At 46.7% G+C, this 25,035-nt stretch overlaps 1 protein-coding gene across 11 annotated transcripts in view; it reads left to right on the forward strand.

The window, feature by feature from the left end:
• DTNB (dystrobrevin beta) overlaps positions 1 to 25,035 on the forward strand; it is a 212,810-nt gene that overhangs the window by 134,578 nt on the left and 53,197 nt on the right. For 7 of the 11 annotated variants that reach the window (XM_042803206.1, XM_042803209.1, XM_042803213.1 and 4 more), the window contains 4 exons: positions 10,451 to 10,536; positions 12,872 to 12,985; positions 17,013 to 17,109; positions 23,627 to 23,647. In XM_042803206.1, coding sequence (XP_042659140.1) covers positions 10,451 to 10,536; positions 12,872 to 12,985; positions 17,013 to 17,109; positions 23,627 to 23,647 — 318 coding nt within the window. Of the gene's footprint in view, positions 1 to 10,450; positions 10,537 to 12,871; positions 12,986 to 17,012; positions 17,110 to 23,626; positions 23,648 to 25,035 lie in introns of those variants that run through there. The other 4 variants (XM_042803210.1, XM_042803211.1, XM_042803214.1 and 1 more) reach the window with 2 other exon arrangements.

Raw genomic sequence — 25,035 nt, forward strand, 5'->3', positions numbered from 1 at the left:
GTTAGCTAGAAAGCAAAAGAGAGAAAAGCAGAAGGTGACTAGATGAATAAAGTGAAGAAATTAATGGAAAGCAAGCCAAACTTGATTGAAATCACAACTTTCAAGATCACAACTTCATCTGTTTGTCTCCCTCTGCTGATCTGTTCAGATTATCAGTCTGAGGTAAGAAATAATCTGCTATTTCCTATCAAGCATCACCTTTTTGATAGAAGTGGGGACTGAAAATGATCTCGTGTGTCCCCCGCCCCTCGGCTCCCTTTCCCTTACAAAGTCCCTTCCACACACGTGTCAGGGCCCGCCGCAGTACTGCCCCATTACTTGACTGGAGGGAATCCTGCGCGTAAGGCGACTGCATGCTTTTAGGAGAAGGGGTGATTACATGTGTTTTAGGTGAATATATGTATATACAGCCACATAGATAAAGCAACCCTAGGCCCTCTGTTATCCATGTCCTACACAACACCTCCCTGCCTCTAAGCCATTACCTCCTTCAGCTCCTCTCCCACCTGCTCCTCCTCAGCTCTTCTTTGATTTCTCTGTTTTCTGCTCTCCTGACCCCCCCGAGTTTCCGCCGACACACCCGGGCAGGTTGGTCCGTGTACAGGTCTGCGGGCCGGCCCTGCCCGCTGCTGCTCGGTGAGTTCTGATGAGTGACCCACCACGGCAGGCAGCAGCCTGTGCCGCTCGGCGGGAGCAGGGGTCCCCAGGGACCACGCGCTCTTGGCAGGGCTCTGCTGGCCTGTGCAGCCTTGCTGCCAGGAAAAGCATGAGCTTTTCCTAATACGAGATAATACTCAGTTATGGATGAGTGGATAATTAGGTTGAGTTATGTGGATGAGTTACGATAATTAGGTTCTTGCCCACGTTGCTCTTTTTTGAAAGCAGTGTGTGGTTGCTCTTCTTCACCCAACATGAAGCACTGCTAAAAGCCTATCATCATCTCATCTCGTTAAAGCTACCTACAACCTAAATAATACTTGTAATATTCCCTTCATCCAACTTTTCTTTAATGCTTTAGTCATTATTTAATACATACTTTTAAATAAAGAAAGAACAAGTAAACCAGATATCCTGTTGTACATCTTTGCAGGGTAAATCTGCAGCTTGGTTCTTGGGTCATTCCTTCTCATGGATACACCAGTTATATGAACCATTTTGTTATTTGTTTCCTCCTCTTCTTTGTCTGTTGATCATAAAGAACACTGAGATGCCACAGTGATGGGCAGGCGAAGTACTGGTTCAGACTTTCCATCACACTCGTTCAGACCTTGCACCTTGAGCCTGGGATCTGATGCCCACGAGGCACAAGCTTTACTGCTCTTTGACCGTTTCTTCCAAATCAGGGTGAGGGAAGAGCGCAACGGCTTGCCAAACTGGCTTTTTGGGGCTTGACTAAACGCCGTCGTTAAATCCTCTTTTATCACCCAAAAAGGTGTGCTTGTAGGTGAGGTCTGAATGCTCCTTATTACAAATACCAGTCCAACAGGGAATTGGACTCAACGACCCTTACAGGTCCCTTCCAACTTGGGATATTCTATGATTCTGTGACTTGAAGTTCCAGCATGGCGCTCTCTCAAGTTTAATGGCCTGTTCATAGGAAAACTAAATTCCAGTGCTAGAATTTTTTACTGTTCCTATGTGAAATTAGGAATTTTAAGTAGATTTTATGATATTATGAATTTTCTTGCTGAGAGAAAATGGGGCTTGCCATTTGGATGATCTTCTCAGAACTGTTGAGGCTTCGGCATTCCTGCTGAGCACCAGGAAAGCAGAAGACAATGGTAATCGTACCTTTAGCTGTGTTGGAGAGTTTCCTTAGCTTTTAAACTTTAACTTTTTTTAACATTTTAACTTAAAATTTTAGTCCTCAGCTCACAAAGCTTCAGCTTCGGTCTTGCTGCTCTTTGGTATAAAATGAGAGACCTGTGTTACACCTCACTGTCAGAAAGCCTGTTTTCTTTTCAAATTCCACCACACTTCAGAATCCTTTTACACTGGATAAACTCTACAGGTTATTTCTGCAGGGATCGGTGACGTTTGGGGATTTGGTCATGCTACATTATTGTTAGAAAATTGGGAGTTGCATTCAGGAGGGCCAAGACAAGATCTCCATATTGGTTCTATGCCATAATAGTTAGGACTATTCTCTTCCTGAGATATTTACTCCTTACTGAGAAGGAAAGCTACCGAGGATGAAATAATATAAGCACTGTTCATTTCTCATGCACATGCAAAAGCGGGGTTTGGTGGGGTTTTTTTGCAGTAATTTCAAAGACCTTACATCTTATGCTGTTGACTCCCACCAGGTCTTTGCACTCTGTTTGTAGTAAAAAGCCTTTGCGAGAGTTGAGTAGAAAGGGGATGTGTCCCTGGTGTTCGGTGCTGCCGAGCAGGTAGGGAGCTCAACCTGCTAGGCTTTGTAAAGAAAGCAATTACAGTAATAAATCTTGGAAGACACAAATCGTTCATACCTGTCCAGTAAGATGGAGTGCAAACCGAAGAGTGCTGACTAGTAAATTAATGTTTTGGGTTGTTTTTTTTTCTTCTAAGTTCAGAGGTTTTAAGAACCACATATAACTCACAGAGAGGACAGGTACCTCTCATCAAAGTAAATGGTAGCATGCAAATGCTCTAATGGATTCTGTCTCCCTGGATTTATGAGAAGAAAAGCATTTGCCATTGCAATCCTATACGATACACGCAAAGCTCTTCCAAAGGTGATGACAGTAAGAATTTGGTGTTAATAAAATGCTGGGCAGAAAAGAGAGCAACAGCTACAGTTAGGTTCTTTCCACGTGTTCCAGAGGAGTTCGTTCACTAAAGAAATAGGGGCTGTCCTCCCAGTGCCCAGCCTGGAGCCCAGAATGGCATTGGCACATTTGAATGATACCTCATATTTTAATTATCTCCTAATAGTTGTATTTAGAAGATGCATTGAAATACTCGAAGAGGTAATGCACTACTCATATGAATTTCATGTGAAACCCTTAGGTGAATAACAGGTCCCACACCGTGTCCACCAGCTTCTCAGTCATTCTTCAGAACCCTTTTACCCCGAGCAATACTTCTTCTCACCCATGAAATCAGATGTTTTCAGAAGTGAGGACATCCTGAGATCACTGCAGAAGACGAACCAGGGTTTATTAAAACTCCATAAAACAGCGTGCAATCATCTAGGCTTGAGAAAGGCAGCAGCAAACTTTTTCACATCCAGGTGTCCATTGTAAACTCTTTCATTATGACGTATTTTCGTACAGGCCACAGCAAGATACTTGCCTGTCACAGAGAAAACAGTTATATCTCACAGCTAGGTTGTAAAGGAGCTTTGGGGATTGCCGATCAACAATCAGTCAAGGAAAGATTAAGGTTACTGATCCTGTGAGCAAAGTAACTGAAAAGAAATTTGCAGTTACTTAAATGACTTCCTGTTTGTGAGAAGTGGTGAACAGAGGTGCCCTCCACCCTGGATGCTTGGAACTCAGGTGTGGTTTTGTGAACAGAATGTCAGATTGTGCACAAATGCTGCACAGCTGTGCTGCGTAATGCTACCAGGCTCTAGTAGTTAGAGAAAAAAGTTTTAGATAAATGCAATGCTTGAGCTACTCAAAACGCCACCCAAAACTGCAACGGAAACAAAAAGACTTCTTCCCATCAACAAAAGAACTGAAAAAGTAAAAAAGATGAGTATTTCATTAATCTTACATCTTTGTTACTAAGGATATGACGGTCAGTTGCTTCATTAGTTGCTACATGTCTCTAGAGGTTTATAAAGCAATATGAATGAAGACTGGTAATAAGAATGATAAAAGAAAAAAGGAGTGATAGAGGAAACCTAATGGAAGAGCTTGAGAAGCGATGGGAGCAGAAAGGTGTCTGGGAGTCAGATTTTCCGGTCTTTAAAGGATAAAGGAAAAAATTCCTTCAGTCAGAACAGAAGGGATGGGAAGTTGATGATTCAAATAACCGTGTATCTAGTTCACAAGCCTGAAAATAGTGAACACCTCTAATATCTTTAGATTTGATAGAAATACAAGTTCCAGGACATTCTGAGGGCATTTTAGAGGAGAGATTACTTTTTTTTCAAAGAGATGATGATGATGATGATGGTGGTGGATGGGGTGAAATGTTCTGAGCCATTCCTATTTACCATACCGCAGGAAACAGTGCTCAGGGAAGGTTTCAGCTATGGTGCCAGAAGGGGACATGTCCCCACACTAACTCTGACTAGAGAGAAGAAAGGTACCTGGCTTCGTTTGTGGAGAAGGGAAGGTTTTTGGAAAGGGAACAGTGACCTGTGAGTCTGGAAACGGCCAAACAACATTGCTCCCTGCAGTATGAAAATGAAAGTTGGCCGTCACTTTTGAATAGTTGATCACACACCTTCTCTCTTTGCGCGTAATAGATGGGTACAAATGTGAGCGCCCTGCATGCAGCCTGCACCCCCCTTGTCAGAGCTGGAGTGCCCCGACAGGTCAGTGGCTTCCCTGGCTCTGAATCGTGCCAGGCCACCGAGGACCTGCCGACCGGCATTTCCCACTCTAGCTCAGCTCAGCTATGCACAAACCGTTGGGCAGAGGCTTATCCAGATTATTTTTAAAAACCCCCAGAGGATGGACCCCGCCTCAGATGGAGTCTATCAAGGGAATTTGTTCTAATGTGTAAATTCACCTACCAGTAAAAAGTTTTCCCTACATCCTAACGTAACGCTTCCTTGCTCAGTTTGAGCCCACTACTCACTCCCCAATCTCAGGGGATATGAAAAGCAATATATTACTTGCCTCTTTGCAACAAGTGTTGTATATTTGAAGTTTCTTATGTTGTCTCCTCTCGTTCTTTTATTCTCTTCATTCTTTCAGTCTTTCCTCAGTGTCGTGATTTACAGACCTCTGATTGTTCTTCTTCTTCACCTTCTTTCTCCAGCTGACCCTTAGCTTTTTTTAAATTCTAATGCTCAGCCTGGAAACTGGTTCGCCTGGGTCAGAGACCAGGAATAAGTCACGCCTTGTAGCACACAGCCTACCCGGCTTCAGACAACCCGTCCCCAGACTCTACAACAGCACGAGGATCTTGGCTTGTGTTTGGGTTGTGAACTAAACTCATTTGTGAGTCCATTTTTGCAGAACTGCTGCCTTATCCATTCGGTGTTTGTGTACTTGACATGTCAAAAGTAAACATGAGAGTTTGCACTTGTCTTAATAGAATGCAACCTAGTTTTTCAAACCATTTCTTTAATTTCTCAAATGATTTTCTATTCTAGTATATTTTATATTTCATCTTGTCCTATAAAGCAGTAGGAGGTCACCATAGTGATATTATGAATTTTGATATTTGATAATTATGATATTATTGATACAGTCTGCAGATGTAAGAAGTAAATACTTCATTCCATCATCAGTGATATTAATGAAAATATTGAATGGTGCTAAATCTAAGAGGAAATCTGTAAAACCCCACAATAGGATGTCAAAAGCATTGCTGAGGTGAAAGTGTATTGTGTTATTTTTTTCTCTCCTATATATAGGATTTGATTTTTTCCTACGAAAGGAAAGTAGTTTGCTTTGGAATGATTTGTTCTTAGAAACTCCGCCCAGGCCATTACTTAGCCTATCTTTAAGTATTTACAAGTGGATTTATGTGGTGATTTTTCCTCGAGAACTGAGGTTAAGCTGACTGGTCTGTAGTTGTTAGCTCCTTCTAGGTGTAAGCTCTATGGATAGCTTCTGCTGGCGTCTGGAGTGTCACCTTGTAAGCGTGGTGCTGTCAGAGAGGAACACAAGAGCTCTGCCACTGCCTCAGGTTTATTTAAGTACCTGATGGATTTCCTCCTGCCCCGGCTGCTCACAGCAGCTGTCTGTGTTGTCTTCAGTCAGTCGTCTCTTTCCTACTCTTGGGGCTTTACCCCCAGGGCTGTAAATTCCACGTCCTGGGTAGTTAATATTTTTTACTATTAGGCCACTATCGGACCTTTTTTTAATAAAACCTAACCCAGGGAGCACAACCCGGGATCCCAGGGCTGCCTCCTGACCACCACTGCCTCTTTGGAGCCCGCTGCCTCCCCGGGTGCCTGTTTGCTGGGGAGTGTGGGACAGGAGCTGTGCCTTAGTGCCCATTCAGGGTTAGACAGAGCTACAAGTGCTGTCACACATTTTCTGGGTGAGTGCAGTAGCAATTAGACTCTGTTGTACTCTCAGCAGGCTCAGTGCTGACTCAGTGGCTCTTGGATACACTTTTGAGTATGCAAGAGTTTCGATACCTCTCCTCCTGAGTCCACGTTGTGGTAGAGATTGGGTGAGCGATGAGCACTATTTCTCTATAGCTGAGTGTACAATAGACACTCGGGGTTTATGGACAGCAGTCCTTAAAAACCAATAGTGCCCACATCTCTAATATTGAGCACGCTCACCCTGCAGGACAGGGCGGCTGCGTACAAACCACCTGCTGCAGAGAGTTCTCGGCTTAAGGTAAATCCCGAACCGTGCTGGGATTTGCTTGAGAGAGCTAGTTAGTCTGGGCTAAAAATAAGGCAGAGTTTATACTAAATATCTAACAATATGGGTGATCAAATTCCAGTGCCTCTGCCTGGTGCTTTTTATTTCACCACTGTGGGCATCCCCCTATGCAAACCCTCAGGGAGAGCATGAGGTGCCTTTTAAGTTTAAGAACCTGGAAGGTTTAGATGTCGGGGGAGTATCAGCAGCCTGAATTTTTTTTCTGGGCTTGTTTAGCCTTCGGAAGGCTTGTGGGGGTCTTTTTGTGTGTTAATATAAGATTGTGGCAAGTAAAATGATGGAGCCAGACTCTCTTCAGTGATGCCCCATGAAAGGACAAGAGGCAATGGGCGGTAGCTCACTTCCATTTAAACAGAAGAAAAAACTTTCTTAAGGTGTAAGTGCTCAAAGGCTGGAACAGGTACAGCAGGTTGTGGAGCCTTCCTCCCTGGAGGTATTCAAAACTCAGCTGGACAACGTCCTGAGCCACCCGCTGCAGTTCACTACTTTGAGCAGGGGTTTTGGATTAGACCATTTCAGAAGGTCCTTTCCAACCCCAATGACTCTGTGATTCCAAGTTTTTAAAAAATTAAATAGGCTCTTGGAAGTGATAGAACATTGAATTGTCATATAAAATAGCCACTGTACAGTTTCTAAAAGACCTTGACTAGTGATGTTTGGAAGTGAGCAGCATGAGGGATGTGTGTCCTCTAAGTTCCCTGCAGTGTTGTCTTTGCTTCTAAGGACTCAAGTACTTTAGGTCGTGAGGGTGATTTCAGGCTTTGAACAGGATTTCTGAAGAAATGGATTAAGGACAAGACTGTTTTTATAGGTACAGTCCTACTTTGCAGCAGAACAAAGGTTCATGTGCTTTGGATGGAGCCCCAAGAGCCCCAGAGCCTCAGGAAGCTCCTGAGGCTGCAGATGAAACACATCACCTCCACTTGTCCTTGTAGCAGATTGTACCGGGATGCAGGGAGAGACCGTGGGACCTGGGCTTTGTGACACACTGGTTTGGAGGACCAGTAGGTCCTATCAATGTTATCTACACCGAGACTGTTCAGGTCACCCCAAGATGGAAAGAGGGGTGGCATCGCTGCTGCCTACAACGGGCACCTACCCCGAATGTCAGGATGATGAGATGAGTTGAGTTGAGTTGAGTTGAGTTGAGTTGAGATGAGATGAGATGAGATGAGATGAGATGAGATGAGATGAGATGAGATGAGATGAGATGAGATGAGATGAGATGAGATGAGATGAGATGAGATGAGATGAGATGAGATGAGATGAGAGATGGGGTTTTGCCCCGGCTGTATCGGCAGGTCCATCCCAGCTCCTCGCCCACAGCAGCCCTGCTCTTGGGTGTGAGGGCAGAGCCCACCCTGCGCCGTCAGCTCCTTCCCACTCCCTGGGGGAAGTTGGGGTTTTGTGACCCTGCAGCAAGGAATGGTGTTTCTGCACTTTGGTTTCTGGGTTGATGATTTTTTTTTTTTTTTTTCCCACACTGTTCATTTTAACTCCCAAGCTGTTTTGTTTCTTCTTGCCTGGGATGTTCCTTAGCAAGCAGTTTTTACACAGGAAATTTCCACATCATTAGGAGACTCCTGAAGTGTCCATCAGATCACCTGGGAGGGCACAGAAGATGTGCTTGTAGGGATGTCGTTCAAGCAAAGCTCATTTCCCACATTCAAACCCACCGACCGTGTGGGGTTTGCCCAAAGAAGAGGAGTGCTATCTGCATTTCAAGCCTGACTCCGGTCAGAGTTGACTCTAGACACCCACAGCGAAACAAAACTGAAAGTCCAGTGGTGTCTGTCCCCTTCATCCTGGATCTGTCACCCTCCACCCCTGTCTCCAGAAGCACTGATGGATGCCAAGCTCTTCCCTCCAACTTCTGGTTTTATACCCGAATAGCTTCTGAAAATGGTTGCGAAAGCATCTTCTCAAACCAGGATCCCAATCTGAGGTCCTTCTGAAAAAGTTGTGGTAAAAATCTGTGCAATCTTGAGATCAGATGAAAACAAAAAAGCAAAAGAGTACTGTGCTCTGTTGTGTCAGAAGACACCCCATTTCTCAAGTACACGGTGGGAGGCAGAGACACCATGGGCTTAATCATCTGCACTGCCAATACGAACACATCCTCTGCATCAGGCCCGAAGACCACCAGAATTAGGAAATCTCGTCTGGGGACTGGAGCATCTCTGCTGTGGGGAGAGGCGGGGGGAGCTGGGGCTGGAGCAGAGGAGGCTCCGGGGGGTTGAATCCACGTCTGTAAATACCTGCCGGGAGGGAGCCAAGGGGACGGAGCCAGGCTCTTCCAGTGGTGCCCAGTGCCAGGACCAGAGGCCACGGGCACCCGCTGGACCAGAAGGAGGGTCCCTCTGAACATCAGGAAGCATTTCTTAGTGTGAGGGTACCCAAGAGCTGGCACGGGTTGCCCGGGGAGGTTGTAGGGTCTCCCACCTTGGAGATACTCAGAAGCCATCTGGACGTGGTCCTGGGCAGCCAGCTCAGGGTGGCCCTGCTTGAGCAGACGACCTCCTGAGGTCCCTTCCAACCCCAACCATTCTGTGATTCTGTAATGACCTGGTGTTAGAAGCAGACCCTACATACCACCTCGTTCCTCAGGCGCTTCTTAGCCGGGGAGACCTGTCCATGATAAAAGATGTGTCCCCAGCTCCAAGTGGGCAGCTTCTCGTGTCTGATGGCCAGAAGGGTAGTTCTGAGTTGTCCTAAGCAGCCCCTTAGGATTCCACTGGAAAAACCACACTGAACCAGTACAAGACCCTGCAGTTTTTCTCTCTCTCCTCTTGGTCCATTTAACTGGCTTCTTCACCAGCCAGCCCAGCTGCCAGAAGGTTCTCCCAGAACCTACAGATTCTTGTTTAATTGCCCAGTCCTTTCCTCAGTCGTGGGGATGGCTGCTGGCGAACAGGGCCAAACACAAGGCTCACAAAGGTCAGGACTCACCAGGAAAATGCATTTATTCCGCAATCTCCCTTCGGGTGATGCTTTGGAGGGGTTGAGAAGAATTAGATTTTTCAGAGGCAGCGACCGTGCTTAAATTTAACGCCTGTGAGTGATCTCACTCATTTCAATGGATGGTGGTTCCTGGCCTTCAGCATCCCAGGGGGCATGGCTTGGGGTGTCGCAGCTCCACCAAGCAACGTCAAGCTTCTGCTGTGTTTGTGGACGGACTGGCTGGAAATCCTGTGTAATGTGAGGCAGGGGGTCTTGATTCACATTTATTTAACATCAAATTACGACAGTGAAATGCACTGGAAGACTCCATGTTACCCCAGTGTCACTGCTGAGGTGATGAACTGGAAAAAGGGGACAATTAGGGCCACAAGAAGTTAGTATCAGCTTTCTGCAGAAGCTGCTTGAAGACCTTTTTGTAGAGATGTTTCTGTCAAACCATTTCTAAGCATTAATGAAACTGTATAGTGCCAGAGCATTGTAACCCGAAAATGGAGAATGTGAGCCACATTGTCAGCACTGTGTTGTGATGGCAGTGGTATAGGTACCAGCACTCTAACTATAAGTTATTCTAACTTTTCTTCACCAGCTGACATATGGGAAGGTCAATGTTTCACTAGAAGACTTTATGAGAAAAGATACAACTGCATCTTTTCCCAGGGAAGCCTGTCGGTGTTTTAGGAACAGATAGCCATGCTGTGTTTTTTTCTGGAGGTCTTTAAAAAAAAGGGCAAATAAAATTGTTCAGACGGACAGTAAGGACAATGAGCCAGGTCACCTTTCAGCAGTCGCTCACCCATAAAACCACATCTCGATGTGCCCCCAGAGTCCACCTCAGGACAGCTATTTTCAGTTTGGCAGCCTGGGCTGTAGGTATCGTACCACGGCATTCAGGAAATACAGGGCTGGATCCAAACTGTGTCATATGTGGTAACAGGTAATGAATATTTTGTCTAATTTTTTCTCTGTTCCTCTTCCACCAGCCTCGCCCACCAACAGACCTGGGTTTCAGCTTTGATGCCAATAAACAACAAAGACAGCTGATAGCAGAGCTGGAAAACAAAAACAGGTAAAAAGCAAGCTTTGATCAGTGTTGTTTTAGGAGCAACATTTGAGAAAAGACTTCAGTCCTTGTGCTTTGTTGTTTTTAACCTTTTGTATTATATTAACCAGATTGTTTTCCTAGATCTTTTATTGAAAGGTGTAGCTGCCTCATTAACCAATTAGCTCAGTGCGGATGCAGCTGCAGTGCCCTTATTCCCCAGGGAGCAGGTTGATCTTCTTCACTGATCTTCTTAAAATCATCTTAACTGGCACTGAGCGTTAGGAGCCGCATTTTTATCTTGTCTTACTGTCTGCAGACCCAGCAACCTTCTCATGGCAGGGTAAGCTGTTCAGGTGGCAGCAGGAGAATAAATGAGCTGCAGTGTAGTGGAGTGAGCAGGTTGGAAGGCTGGGGTGGGTAAATTCAGCTTGAGAAGAATGAGTGGGTTTTTTTCCTTTTGCTGGAAGACAGAAAAGTCTGAAGAAACTGGGTAGGCCTGAAAGAAATAGGAGATGGGTGGTAGGAGATGGTCTCCTTCTTCTGGACGTGACCCAGCAATGTGCACACACAGCCCAGAACCCACCCGTGCCCCGGGCTGCAGCCAGAGCAGGGGGGGGCAGCAGGGTGAGGGAGGGGATTCTCCCCCTCTGCTCCGCTCTGGGGAGCCCCCCCTGCAGTGCTGGGGCCAGCTCGGGGGCCCCCAACAGCAGAAGGACCCGGAGCTGCTCGAGCGGGGCCAGAGGAGGCCACGGAGATGCTGGGGGGGCTGGAGCAGCTCCCCTGGGGGGCCGGGCTGAGAGAGTTGGGGGGGTTCAGCCTGGAGAAGAGAAGGCTCCGGGGGGACCCTGAGAGTGGCCTCCCAGGGCTTAAAGGGGGGACAGGAGAGGGGGGGAGGGACTCTGGGTCAGGGGGTGTGGGAATAGGACGAGGGGGGATGGTTATAAACTGAGAGAGGATGGATTTAGGTTGGATCTAAGGCAAAAATCCTTGCCTGTGCGGGGGGTGAGGCGCTGGCCCAGGGTGCCCAGAGCAGCTGTGGGTGCCCCCTCCCTGGAAGGGTTCAAGGCCAGGTTGGACGGGGCTGGGAGCCCCCTGGGCTGGGGGAAGGGGGCCCTGCCCGGGGCAGGGGGGTGCACTGGGGGGGCTATAAGGTCCCTTCCCACCCAAACCATTCTGTGATTAGAAGATTCTTCTTGCTCCAGAGGGACTGTTAAGAAGAGATGATGATAATATTGCATTTGCACTTACCTGCTTCTTCAGCACCTGCCTTTTGAGCTCGTGTTTTTCTGCCTAAGAGAAGCTACGAGGGTGCTGCTCTAACAAGCAAACGGTTGAGCAGCTGCAAACCCCGTGCGCTGCACGGCACGGGCACCCGTGGGTACCCCCGCAGCCTCGGGGGGCCCCGTGACGGGCTCCCCTCGCAGCCGTGCTCGGCTCGCCCCCCGGCTGGCTGCCGGCACAGCCCCTTGCCACGGCACCCTCAGCACACCAGGAAAAATTACTTCTGGAGGTTGGTTTGGAGGAACGCCAGTTCCTGGAGAGCACAGGGACAGCTCGGTCCTTGCGCCATTGTAGCTTCAGTGCGCTACCAAGAGACCTTGCAGGTATTTGAAATTATTCCCTGAGATCACAGATAAGGGACGTCTCAGCCAGTGCTGGGATGAAACCTGGCAAGGAGAGCAGCTCAGCAGTTTTAAAAAAGAGCAGCGGAGGGGGGGAGAATTAGAGATTATAATCTGCACTCTCAGAAAGATTTCATTTCCATTTCAATAAGTGAGGCCTTGGCCGTCAGTGCTACGTTCCCTCACCCCCGGCTCCACAGAAGGCAGCGGCATTAATTGGGCTGCTGGCTGATCGCCTTCCCTTTGTGAGCCCCGGGGTTTGTCTCTGCCACTCTGAGCTCTCCTCGCCCCTGCTGACCCGCCAGGAGCCCTGGGAGAGGGGGGTGGGAAGCTGAGGGTGCCGGCACGGCTGCGGGTGCTGGCCCTGCCGCCTCAGAGCCCTTCCTACAGCACGTGCAGTGCAGATTATGCTGCAGATGGAACTTTCTTCCTCTTGGAACAGTCTCTGAGCCCATTCTGCATGAAAGGTTTGGGAGAGACGTTGCCAGCGCATGGCATACAAGTGATTTCCCACTTCTTATTAAGTAATAATTTTTCTGTGTGTATGACAGCAATTCACGGGACTGCGCTAACTTACCTGTCTTAGTTTTGAATCTGTGCCAGTCACACATGAACAAAATTGCTGAATTTAAGCTGAAGATGGACAGAAAGAGTGCTTGAAGGGCTATAGCCCTATTTAAGAGCAGTGCAGAGACTGACCTTTTTCCTCTTTAATCTTCCCTCTGTCATTTCTACAGAGAGATACTCCAAGAAATTCAGCGTCTCAGGCTGGAACACGAACAAGCCTCTCAACCCACCCCTGAGAAAGCCCAACAGAACCCAACTTTATTGGCTGAACTCAGGCTTCTACGGTAAAAGAAGTTTCTAAAGCTCATGTGTGTTCGGTGCCCACGGGGTCTGCTCCGTGGCACGGGCTGTTACTGGGGAAGGGTAATAGCGGAATTACCGTCAGTGACCTTCGAATGTTATTTTAGAGGGCTGAATTCTGAGGACTGACAGCATATTGCAATTTGTCTTTATTTTTTAAGTGGATTTAGAAGTAAATAAAAATGTCTCTTAAAACGAATTCTATTTGTATAGTTCAGAAAACTGTGAAGAAGAAACTGATAGGAAAAACCAGCAGAAATGGCATTAACTGCTTATTATTTATTGTCCAGAAGAGTGAAGCTGAAGATAAATGCCAGTTACTTGATTAGTCAGTGAAACTCCAAAAGTTCATACCTGCAGATAGTCAGACATACATCCAGAGTTGGAGAACAGTCTTCAAAGCCTCTTTGATTAAGTTTGCATTTTGAAGTGACCAGGAAAAGATGCCAGTATTTATAGAATAAAGTGTTTCATAGTTTGGGTAGTCACAAGGGCATTCTCTGACAATATTTTATTTCATCTTCCATTCCTAGTTAATTCAGAGTTCAACCTTCAGAAATGCCGTCTGTAATCTAAAGTTCTAAAATTTAAGCTCTTGGCAGCAGCAGCTCTTTGCAAGCTGCATTGTATTTCATTCATTGGGGTAAACTCTTCCTGCCCGCTTAGGACGTGGCCCGGAGGTTGTGCTTCCCAGGAATGTTTAAAGGTTTTCCACAATGTGCAGTGCTTGTGGGGTGGAGCTGCTGGAACGGCAGGCAGCATCTGCAAGGTAGAATCCAGCCCCATATTGCACAATCTAAGACTCAGCTTCTTTCGTTACTTTTTCATAGATTTTCTAGTTTTATGCTTTACATAGCTATGCATATTTTTTTTTTAATGTTTAAAAAACTGGAGAGGATGCAGAAGATATCCACAGATGTTATTCAAGAGGTGGAGAAAAAAGAGATTGTGGGGCGACTTGATGTGCTGTTTGACCCAGCAAAGATAAAAGATCCAAGAGCTTAAAGTGGAGACCAGCCACATTCAGACCAGAAATAAAGCACGTGCTTTTTAAAGCAAGGCAATAATCTCAAGAGAGACGATAGAGTTTGCAGTCCCTAGATGTCTTTCCTGAAGACGTTTTTCCAAAAATACAGATTATTGGGAATAAAACAGAGCTAACCAGGAGGATTTAGATGGCCTGTATTTTGCTAAGGAAAAAAAGCTGAATGATCGTTGTCGCCATTTCTGGCCTTCAAATATGTGAACACCACTGGCAAATAGAAGAGTTATAAAGGAGAAAAAAAAAAAAAAAAAAAAAAAAAAAGGTTGAATTAAGCATGTAAAGCCTGTCAAGTTGTGATGGTTGTCCGGCGGGGCCTTCGGTGTGTGCCGGGCCGGGGAGCGTCTCCCTGCCGCGCTCCTGCAGAACCCTCTGGCCTGGCTCCAGCAGCCGCGTCAGAGACCCCCGCGGTCCCGTTTCAGAGCTGGAAGCACCGTGTCCCCTGGCACCGCAAACCTGACCCTCAGGGAACCCCGGGGCCTTGCCTGCGCTCGCCGGACGGAAGGTCTGCGCGTTATTTCCGCCCTGCCTCGGCCTCGCGCCGTTTCCCAAACCTTGTCCTTCCCCCTGCTTTTGTCCGCTGGGCTGAAAAGGTCCTTTTCAAAATGCCTCTTTGTGCGCGAGCGCTTAGAGGTTTTGGCTCCCTCCCCTCTCAACCTCATCCTGCATAAACAGCTTGAACTTCTTTTTCAGTTCCTCCATAAAGCGGGTTTGCCGAATCGCCAGCTGTCCCCTCCGCTTGCCGGCAGGTTCCCTCCCGGCCCTCTGCGCTACAGGCTGGGCGCCTGCGCCAGCCCATCCGCAGCCTCCGCGCAGCTACAGACAGAGCTGCTGGCAGCTTCCTTCCCACCAAGCGCCACTCTCGTTAATAAATTCCAAGTGCACGTTAATTTTCTTGCTTTGCATGGCGCCACGCTGGCGGCTCACGATGAGCAGGTAGTCTGTGACGTGGAAGTCCTGCACAGAGTCACGGCTAACGAGGAGACGGTCCCCGAGCCTGTGAGCAGCATGTGATGACCTTGCCTTCGATTGCACGTAAGCAGGCGCTGCCGAATGATCTCCGGCGCTGTGTGGAAGTTAGGCCGTGAAGGCAGGAGAAAGCTAATCAGCGGGAAATCAGCGTGCCCCAGGTTCAGAGCCCTGCAGACAGCCCGGGGGGCGGAGGTGAGCCAGCTGCCCCCCCCCCCGGGGCTGGCCAGGGTGACCTTGGAGGGGGCATCGTGGCGGCTGCTGCTTGGGATGCTCCTTCACACGCCAGGGAACCCTGTGCCCCGGGCCACTGCCTCCAGCTGCCTCTCCCCGTTCGCCCCCCCGCGCCCGCCCCGTCTTGATTTTTGAAAAACAGCGAACACCCTTTGTCGTTGAGAGGCGGTACCTCCCCTTCCTGCACGGGGGGTCACTGAAGAAGAAGTGCAGTACCGTCAGCTGAAATCAGACGTGCACGTTGATGTTGATTCTTCAGTAACAGCTACACTGGGAGAGCTATGCTTGTCTAATATGTTGATTTTCACGTTATTTGTATAGTTATATTATCAGAATGTTTGTATAGTTATATTATCAGAGATATAGTTATATATCAGAGTGTTATATTAAATAACCATAGAATAAAAGCTACAGACTTTAAACTTACCTAGAAGAGTAAAAGGACCCTCTAGACAGATGAAGCTGTGTCTGTGGTGGGTTTTTAACACAGTCTAGGTGACCAGACATGTGGAATCTTCTCTTTATTGCCTTATTTTTGTAGGCACATTTGGGCATTTAATAACCACATCCTTCAAAATACAGAAAGGTGCTGAAAGAAATACCCAGGGGAGTTACCCCTTCACAGCCTTCTGTCCTTTTAAGAACCAGTGTAGAAACAAGTTAATTCTGCTACATAGTCTTAGCAGTTTTCTGCTTGGGGCATATGCTTACAGTAATGCCATTTTCACGTCGCCATAGCGAAAGCAAGCCGTACTCTGTTCACTCTGAGGAAATGGCCTGTTTCTTTTCCAGAATCTGATGTGCAATTGCTGTTTCTAAAAGTAGTTTGTTATTAAAATTCCCAGAGGGATTTTTCCGTAGTATATCACGTGAGAACACAGATATGATCCAAGACATTTAAAAATTCAGTCTATAATATGTGATGCCTTTAACTTTGGATTAAGACATTATGATGTCCACAAAAATAACTGTAGATGAACAAACAAGCCTTTCTAATTTGCTTATTCCTTACAGTTATTTATCATTTATCAAATGATAGGGGTTTGTGGGCCCCAGCATTTCTTAAATCATATAAGTTACTAAACTTCTGATGTGTTGACATTTGTCTTTGATTTTCTCCTTATATTAGTCACTTCTTTATTTTTTTAAATGTAAAATAAAACCAAGCAGTCATATTTCCTTCAGTCAGGCATCTGTAGAAATAGAGGGTTTCTGATGCCAAGGAAAGGGAAGGTGACTTATCATCTCCTTTGCTTGTTACCTGGGTTCTGGTACAGCAAATATGTCAAAGATTATACGTCACGCTGCAGGTCAGAAATAGCTCTGCCGAGCCTCCATTCAGACAGGTGATAGCTTTTCCTTTCCAAACATCTGCAGCCTTTTCTCCTCTTTTTTTTTTTTTCTCTGTCTTTCCTCCCATATTTCATTCTTACTTGTCTGAAAACTCTGCGGGATGCCTGGATCTGAAGTTAAGAGAGTTCTTAAAAGGAAGAAAAAAGCAGGCTTTTCTTCTCAAAATGCAGTGCTCTTGAAAAGGGCTTCCTACTACCAAGGTGCTGAGTGCAGATTTCTGGATTTTAAGTGAAAAACCTGATTGTTTTATATAGGTTCATGGTCATTGTACTGTGCTTTGCTCTATTTTTTTAAATTGGAAGTGGGAGGGAGTGCTGAAAACCGAAACACGGTTATATGGGTGAGTTTCCTGAAGCAGTTTTGAAACACCCAAAGTTTATTTTCTGTCTCTTTCTTTCATGTGACTTCAACAGACAGAGAAAGGATGAATTGGAACAGAGGATGTCTGCACTTCAAGAAAGCAGAAGAGAACTGATGGTGCAGCTTGAAGGGCTGATGAAACTGCTCAAAGTAAGGCATCTCCTGTCAGAAATGCAGTGCAGCCTTCTCTTCCCCAGGTCTGGAATTCACTATTGCTGCTCTGACATTCCTGCTTTGCTGTCCTGCCATTATAAATACTTCATGAGGAACAGAAGGAGTTTGCAAAAAGCCATTTCCATACTGGCTCTGTGTATTGGTGCAGATGGTTAATGGGTTTTCGGGTTCAAATGCTGCTGCTTTGGTTAAAATACCAAGAGCCTGTAAGATTTGGAAGGTTTAAAGAAGTATTAGACTTGGTAATCAACTGCATGCTGTTCTGGGTACCAGTTCAGTTCTTCCAACTTTAACTGGAAAATAAACTGGAAACTGCAGTTACGGCGGGAGCGGGCGCGCCCCTGCGCCGTGGGGCGTGGTGGTGTCGGCTCTGGTCTGGGGCGCGGGTGCTCGCTCAGATTTCTGATGAGGGTCCGTTATTATGTTTTATAATATTTTTATGATACATATATATAATTTTAAATTATATTTTTTCTAGAGTCCTGCTAGAGTTGAGCTCATAGTTGATGACTATAGTCTGAAATACTATTATGTGTCTATTCTTTCCACTCTTTAAATTGGACAAGAGCCTCTCTGTCAAGTGAATGGCCAAACCTTGTCCTTACTCAGAGAGGTTTTGGTCTCAGACAAGATACTGGAGGCAGGGAGCGAGATCGCAGCGGTGGCACTGGCAGGAGCGGCGCAGGGTTCATAGATTAGCTGTGGGCACGTCTTGACAGTTGCAGAAAAATACAGAGCTTGTCTGCGCTTGATAGTGATAATGAACTCACATCGTCTGTAAATCTAGCGTGCAGTCGCTCCTCAGATTGGGCTTGTGTTCTGGAATGGCAAGGTATATATGGGAGCCTGTGATCAAATGCTCTTCAGAGGTGCCTGTTTTATTTAGCGCCCTGTGCATATGAGCACATGGTTAGTATTAGTATTTGGGAGGTAATTTTTTTTTTTTTTAAGTCAGTGGTTCTGCACGCTGTATTTTTTCAATGTTCCGCCTGTTAATGTCTGTCCGCTAAAAATATTGAAGACAATAACTTGCTAAATTGGCCTTGATTTCTTCAGATCCTAAACCTTTGTAAGTTGAAGTGTGATATCGCTGAAAACGGGCACCCAAAACTGGATTACAGATTTAGGAAAGTACGAAAAGTCGCTGCATCGGGAGCCGTTCGATTCCATGTGGTTCGGGTAACCACGGCCTGAGCGTTTTTCTCGCACACGTTATCAAGAGGAGCCTCTTTACAACAAAATCAGTTTGGGCGTCTGCTTTGGCGTGACGACGGGCTCTGGTGCGGGGCTTCTGTAGAGCCCGTCATTCTCAGAGCCCTCGTCAGCCCCCCCCGCACAAGTCACCGAGGCCATCCCCCCCCGCGGGCGAGCGGCTGTTGTGCCGCCTTGCCTGCCTCTCCGCCCTTCCTCCTCGAAAGCCCCGGAGCCCAGCTGGGCCGTTTGCCCCCCGGGAGCCCCGCGCTGGACCCGGAGGAGGCGCGGGCTGCGGAGCAGCCGGGGGCCGGGAGGCAGCACTCCCGGGCGGCTGGGCGCGGGGGGTGCCAGGAGCACGGCGATGGGGGGGGACCCCCGGCCGGAGCACAGAGGGGCGCGGCAGGGGGAAGGGAGCCACAGCTGGCTCACACTTGGCCAGCCGATGCTTTTAGGACCCATTCGTTAGGTTGAATCGTGCAGTTCGGTTATGAGCCTGGCAGAAACTGTAATGACACCTAGGCTGTGTTCCACGGAAGGTTAGTTTAGAGGCTGGCTCTTGCTAGGCTTTTCGTTTATAAATCTAGTACCTTCCAATTCACTCGCCTAATCCCCAAAGTTGTTTAAAAACTGTAAGGGCAAATAGGACCGGAGAGGAGGAGAGCCTTCTTCCCCGCGAGGACGCTCAAGCAGTGGAGCGGGGCCCAGGGGGGCTGGTTGGGCTGTCTCCATCCTCGGAGGTTTTCAAGACCCGACTGCACAGAGCTCTCAGCAACCTGGTCTGAGGTTAAATTGACCCTGTTCTGGGCAGGAGGCTGGACCAGACACCTCCTGCGTCCCTTCCAACGCGAATCATCCTGTGAGCTGGTGACTGCCGCCGCTATTTGGTTCTACATGTTGCATAATACGGCCCTTCGCATTTCCCCTAAAGAGCTCTCAATGGAGCCTGGCAGCTTCTCTTTGATTAAAGCATCTTCCAGAAAGACATCTGCTCTTGAGCTGAAGAGATCAAAAAATGGAAAATTCACTGCCAATGCAAATTTGCTTGCACAGTTAAAAATTTATGCCTCGTTTTCAGTTTTAATGTATTTAGCTTCAGTTTACACCCATTGGCTTTGGTACATGTGGTTCTCCCTCCATTAAATTAAGGAGTACTTTAGCACCCCTGGTTTTTTCCTACGCAGATACTTACTCATCTCAGCGAAGGCACCTCTCAATCTTCTTTTTAAATCAGTTAAAAAGCTTTTCTGAGCTTCTCACGATACTGTACTTCAGAATTTTTTATGGTTGATTTCTTTTCCTTCTCCAGATTTCTAGTATAATTTCTTAAATTGGGAAAAAACAATCTACATGTTGAATTCCTCTCTGAACCGTAGCAACACTAGGCAGAGAATTACAGGAGAAGTTTCATTACTCTTCATCACTATTTTCCTTTTTGTGCCTTTCTGCACCAGTGAGTACTTTTTGAAAGCTGTCAGTTATCCAGATCTTACTTGGTGCAAAGCGCTTTATTTATTTCATATAGTGCTAACTGATTAATGAGAATGCCGTGGGTAAATCCTCTCATGTGAAAATATATTACATCTGTGCAGTTCCTTTAGAAGCCAATTTGTAATACATTCAAATAACAAAATCAGATTTCTTTGGCAAGACCTCTTTTCCATGAAGTTACAATGATTTGTAAATTACTTATTAGGTGAGTCTTTTATCAACATTTCCGTTACTTTGAATAAATTAATGATAGGGCAAGATGTTTATGGTTATTTAAGTTGTCTTACCTCCACTTTTGAGTATCAGTGCAGCACAGCACATTCCAGTCCTGGGTATTCCAAGGTCTGTTAAAAATTACCTTCACTGGACCAGATAACTCCTCATGTAATTATTTTAAGAATCCCAGCTGCAAAATACCCAGGCCTGCTGATCTAAAAGCATTATTTCTCGTAGATACTTTTTAACACCTTTTCTCATTATTAATGGAAAGCACTTCACTCTCTTCTGATAGAAACTACAAGGGGAAAGTACTCTTAGTCAAACACAGAACAGAAACACTAATTCCTCTTCCCATATTAAGAATTTTACCATTTATACACCACCTCAAGGCTTTGTTTTGTTTCTGATATTTGTGTTCATTTCAGTCTCCTTTTTGGTGGTTTTAGCCCTGCCGGACACACATTTTTCCCACAAGGTTTTAGCTTCTCTCGTCGTTTGGTGCACTTCAAAAATTTCCATTTATAATTTACATCAACTGTTAGGCTTTTATGCTTTTTTCCATTTTCTGATGCAGCATTTTGTACATTTTTAATGCTGCCTTCGTTTCACTATTTGGAGCTGGATTCAGCTTACCTAATTTGGTTATCTGTAAGTTTGGTACCTCAGCTCCCTCTGTAGAAGAAGGAGAGAGAGGAAGGCCTGTAGTTGGAAGGACGCAGTTGTTCTCTGGAGGTTTATCCATTCTCCCCACGTCGAGCCGTGCTGTGAGAGTTGGCCGCAGAGCCAGAGGAAGGCCCTCGGCTATTTCGGGGTAATCAAAACCTCAAAAATCAGCCTCCCGCCCTGATGCTTATTAGCCCGCGCGGTGACCTGCCCACGCCGTTGCGATTTAGGGCCCGGGTTGGGTGTTGCACCGAGTGTCCTTCCACATCTCGCGGCCGAGGCGTGGGGGTGCTCCTGTTCGGAGGGTTCAGTTTCAGGAATTTGCTGGTGCTTTTCCCCGGAGGGGAGGTTCCCCCCCCCCCCCCCCCCCCCCCGTTCAGCCCTTCGCCAAGCGCCGGTGTCGTCCGCCGCGCTGTCCCCTGCCCCCCGGGGGACCCCGCCGCTCCTTGGACGGGCACCCAGGTCGCCGACGTGCCCTCGGGGCAGAGCTACCGGCGCCTTCCCGAACCCACGCCGCCTCCAACCGTACCCAGAGGTTTTCGGGGTTCCCCGGGCCTGTTCCCCAGCGCGCGGCTGGATACGGCCGCCCGCCCCGTCGGGGCGATAAGGGATCTTAACAACGCGGCTGTGCGCAGGTCATGCTGGAGAACTCTTGCACAGTGTCATTTAGTACCGCAGCCCCCGAGCCCGCAGGGCTGCTGCAGTGGCCACCACAGGGCCCCCCGTGGCTACTAACCCCACGCCTCCCCGGCCGCTCCAACCAGTCTCGAGTTGGGCGGATCAGGCCCCTTGCAGGCGAGAGGCAGCCTGGCCGCCGGGGCTGAACAGTGGCCAGTGACCTGTCAGTGCTGTCGTCAGCAACTTTCCTCCATTTTTTACCTTCTTCTCCTCATCCAGGCCGTCGGCTTAACTTTCCCCTTTTCCTGAAGTCTCCTGTAATCACCCCGTGCCATTAGCTGGCACTCCGCTCCTAAGTAGTCCGCAGTGATGATTGTCTGCCTTCTTGCAGGGCTTTTGCTTTCAGCTGCGCGGATATCCAGCAGACATATCCCATTTCACTTTTTCCATTTCCTCAATAGTAATTTCCTCACTAGCTGATTTGATGATTTATCTAATAACTGCTCAGTCCTTCTAGCAAAGCTCCATGCCTCTTGAGATTATTTTTTCACATCTGTAGTTAATGCTAAAGCCTCATTTTTCAAACTAACAACTCTTTTGTAGAGTGGAGATCATTTAAGATCTTTTCCCTGGCCTGGCTCACCATCTGGTCCTGCGAGTCCCAGTGCTGGTAGGAGGAACAACTGGAAATATGGGGGGGGGGTGGGGGTGGGACGGGCAGCACTGGCCTCCGCTGCAGATGTTGATCCGTGGTTGAGTGGAGCCATACCCTACATCTGCCACATCAGCGTCTAAACACACACCTGAAAGAACCCCCAGCCTTGGGGGAAAAAAACAAAAGTATCTGCTCGGAAATGTGGAATTCTCTGCAGTCGTTCCCAGATATCTCTGTAGTGCCCTCAGTGCAGTCAGGAAACCGTCTCCGAGTACAGGGGTCGGTGAGAAGGAGCTGCTCTAAATTAAGGGACAGGTTCTGGTTAATCCAGCTCAGATGGGAGATAAATGAGGGAAGGTGGATAAATGGGTCTGTGGATTTCAAGGCCAGAAGGAGCTTTTATTCCATGAGTTTTAATTCCATGACCTGAATTTCTGGGGTGATGTGCTTGCCAGTGGTCCTGCTGCCCTCTGCACCGGCAGTCTGTGCAAAGCCACTGCTGGAGGGAGCACACACTGGTACCCTGAAAAAACTGTAATTGCTATTTCTGTGTGGATGAGAGTCATCGAGAACACGCTGCCAGCCTTTCTTTTAAAGCACAGTGTTGCTGCCCGCACCACAACTGCTGTGCTCCTCCACACAACCGAGCCCGTGAGACATGAGCCCACAGGGCTCAACATGGTTGTTATATATGCGAGGACAAAATCTATGAAAACTTTTGAGTTATGAAAGAAACTCCAGACTTGGTGATATATTGCTCATTCCCAGGAACATCCGTTCAGTTGAAGTCAGAACGTGAGCCCGCCGACACAGCAGGATCACTGTGTGTGTTTTTCTGCTTCAAAAAAAAGGATAAATTCATCCCTGTTTCACCTTTTTTTGTTCGTTCGGATTAATAGTGATCTGTACTGACAAATGTTGCATTGCAACAAAGGAATTATCTTCTCTGCACCTTTGTCCTTACTCCACATCTTCGGTGCTTTTGCCTCCCATTTTCTGCTCTCCCACTCCAGACCCAGTTGCTGGCCACTCATTAATTTGCCTTTTTGGATCTGATCTGCAGAGGTCCCTGCATGCCCAGTGATAACGGGCACCCTCTGACCCAAAAGGTGATATTTTGCCTCTCGGGTCATGGCAGTTTGGGTCTCTGTGGTGCGGGTCTGTGCGTGCAGGGGACAGGCTGTTGTGCAGCAGTTGCACGCTCCAGATGGCATTTCCAAACTTTGGGCACGGGTAGCCTGATCTTTCTTACCTTGAGGACACCCAGAGAGGCATTTCTGAGTCTGGATTGAGAAGAGAAGCCACTAAAGGTTCTGTGTAAGAGGGAAGATACTCATCAGATATCCTACGCCATATCCGAAATACCCAGATTGTCATTTCCATCCCATGTGTTCGGCTTTCGCCAACTCTGAAGGCCATTTTAGACGAGAGTTTTCTTTTGAGAATGGAACAAATGGCACCTTTGCTTTCCCATCACAGCTGTTGTGTCTAACGTCCTTGTTTCCTTTCGTGTCTGCAGATGTTTCTACAATTTGTCATGTTCTGTTCTTCCATTGGGTCTGGTGTGTATTTTGTGTGTGTGTATGTTTTCTTTTCATATGATAATTAATCTACCCTGTTTCTCTCTTCACCTTTTTCTTTTGCCAACGTTTATAGGAAGAAGAGCAAAAACAGGCAGTAAGTTGACTTCACTTTGTAGGTGATCTAACTCTTTTTTCTTTCTGCATGAAAACAATTTTCTGTTAATTGGCTTGTATGCAAATAAACCATGGGAATGTGGGGTCTTTCTCACTCAGAAATTTGAAAGCAGCCTTCATCAGTTTCCAGTAGAGCATGTTTTTGTATATGTCCTTAAAGTTATTCCTCTCTCCCTTTCAAATTAATTTATTGCCATGGGTACACAACCAGTGGCTGTATTCATTAGTTTTTTATAGAACTGTGCATGTCCATCCAGGGTTGAAAATGTGGATTCTCAGCTGGCTTCATAATTTGTTTTGTTGGAGATTCTTTGGAGTATTTGACATGTTAAGAAAGCTTTCTTGTCTCTTCAGGAATCCTTTAATTTGCCTCCTTGCCACATACAGGTCCATGCATGAAAACTAATTAATGACTTAATATTCTGGGCACAGATCCATATCATTCAGTCATGATATAGTCTCCTTGAATTAGTCCCAGTATGCTCATTGTAAACAGGATGAGTAAACTAACAAGAGACAAGAACGCATTTGCTTTGTTACTGATTTTCATTTTCTCTGCCTGCCTATTAAAATCTGAATCCTGTGTTAATTTTGGAATCCACTCCAGAGGGAGCCCTTTTGCTTTTCTCAGAAATAGCCAGATGTTCAATATCTTCTCTCTAGCAGAACAAATTTTCAGCATTTTCAAATACGGTTTTCTTTATACACAAAGCTTTAATGAAGATTAATCCTGTGTTTCCCATTGCTAGGGGTTTTTTTACATGTTGTTTATCAGATACCGGGATTGGGTATTGGATATATGAATTGGAAATTCCGGTGACTTGTTTTTTGTGAGGAAATATATATTTCTGGGTAACTTCTATTGCTGAAAACACTTCAGTGCTACATGTGCTGAAATTGGCTTTTGGTGACTCCTGGATGGCCTTTTATTAAGGTTCTGTCATCAATTTAAAAAGAGGATGGTGGTAAGTGCGCATCTCCTGTTGGAGCCCAGTTCATCTTTAGTTGGTGCTGCCAGTGAAGATTTATCCCTGGGTTTGCTAAGGCACCTTGCAGAAATTCCTTGGCTTAGCGAAGGGACCAGATTGCAGGAGGTGGCAGCGATCGTCAAGGAATTTCCTGGAGGAAGGAAAACAACCAAGATACGACCATCCCTGTCCTCCAACTTCTAACTGTGTAAGTGGAATGGTGTGCTGTATGTCATTCTCTTACCCAGCATCATTGCTAGGAGTGATCATCCGCGTGGAAGTGCAGCGTTATATTAGCTTGTTTTTCCTGTGCCACGATGTTCGTCTTGGTTATGGCTAAAGAGAAAGGGTAAATATGAGATCAAAGGAAGGATATGCCCAATTTTACCTCGCTTCTTTC

This window comes from Tyto alba, unplaced genomic scaffold, assembly GCF_018691265.1.
Source record: "Tyto alba isolate M040663 unplaced genomic scaffold, T.alba_DEE_v4.0 Super-Scaffold_40, whole genome shotgun sequence".
NCBI lineage: Eukaryota > Metazoa > Chordata > Aves > Strigiformes > Tytonidae > Tyto > Tyto alba.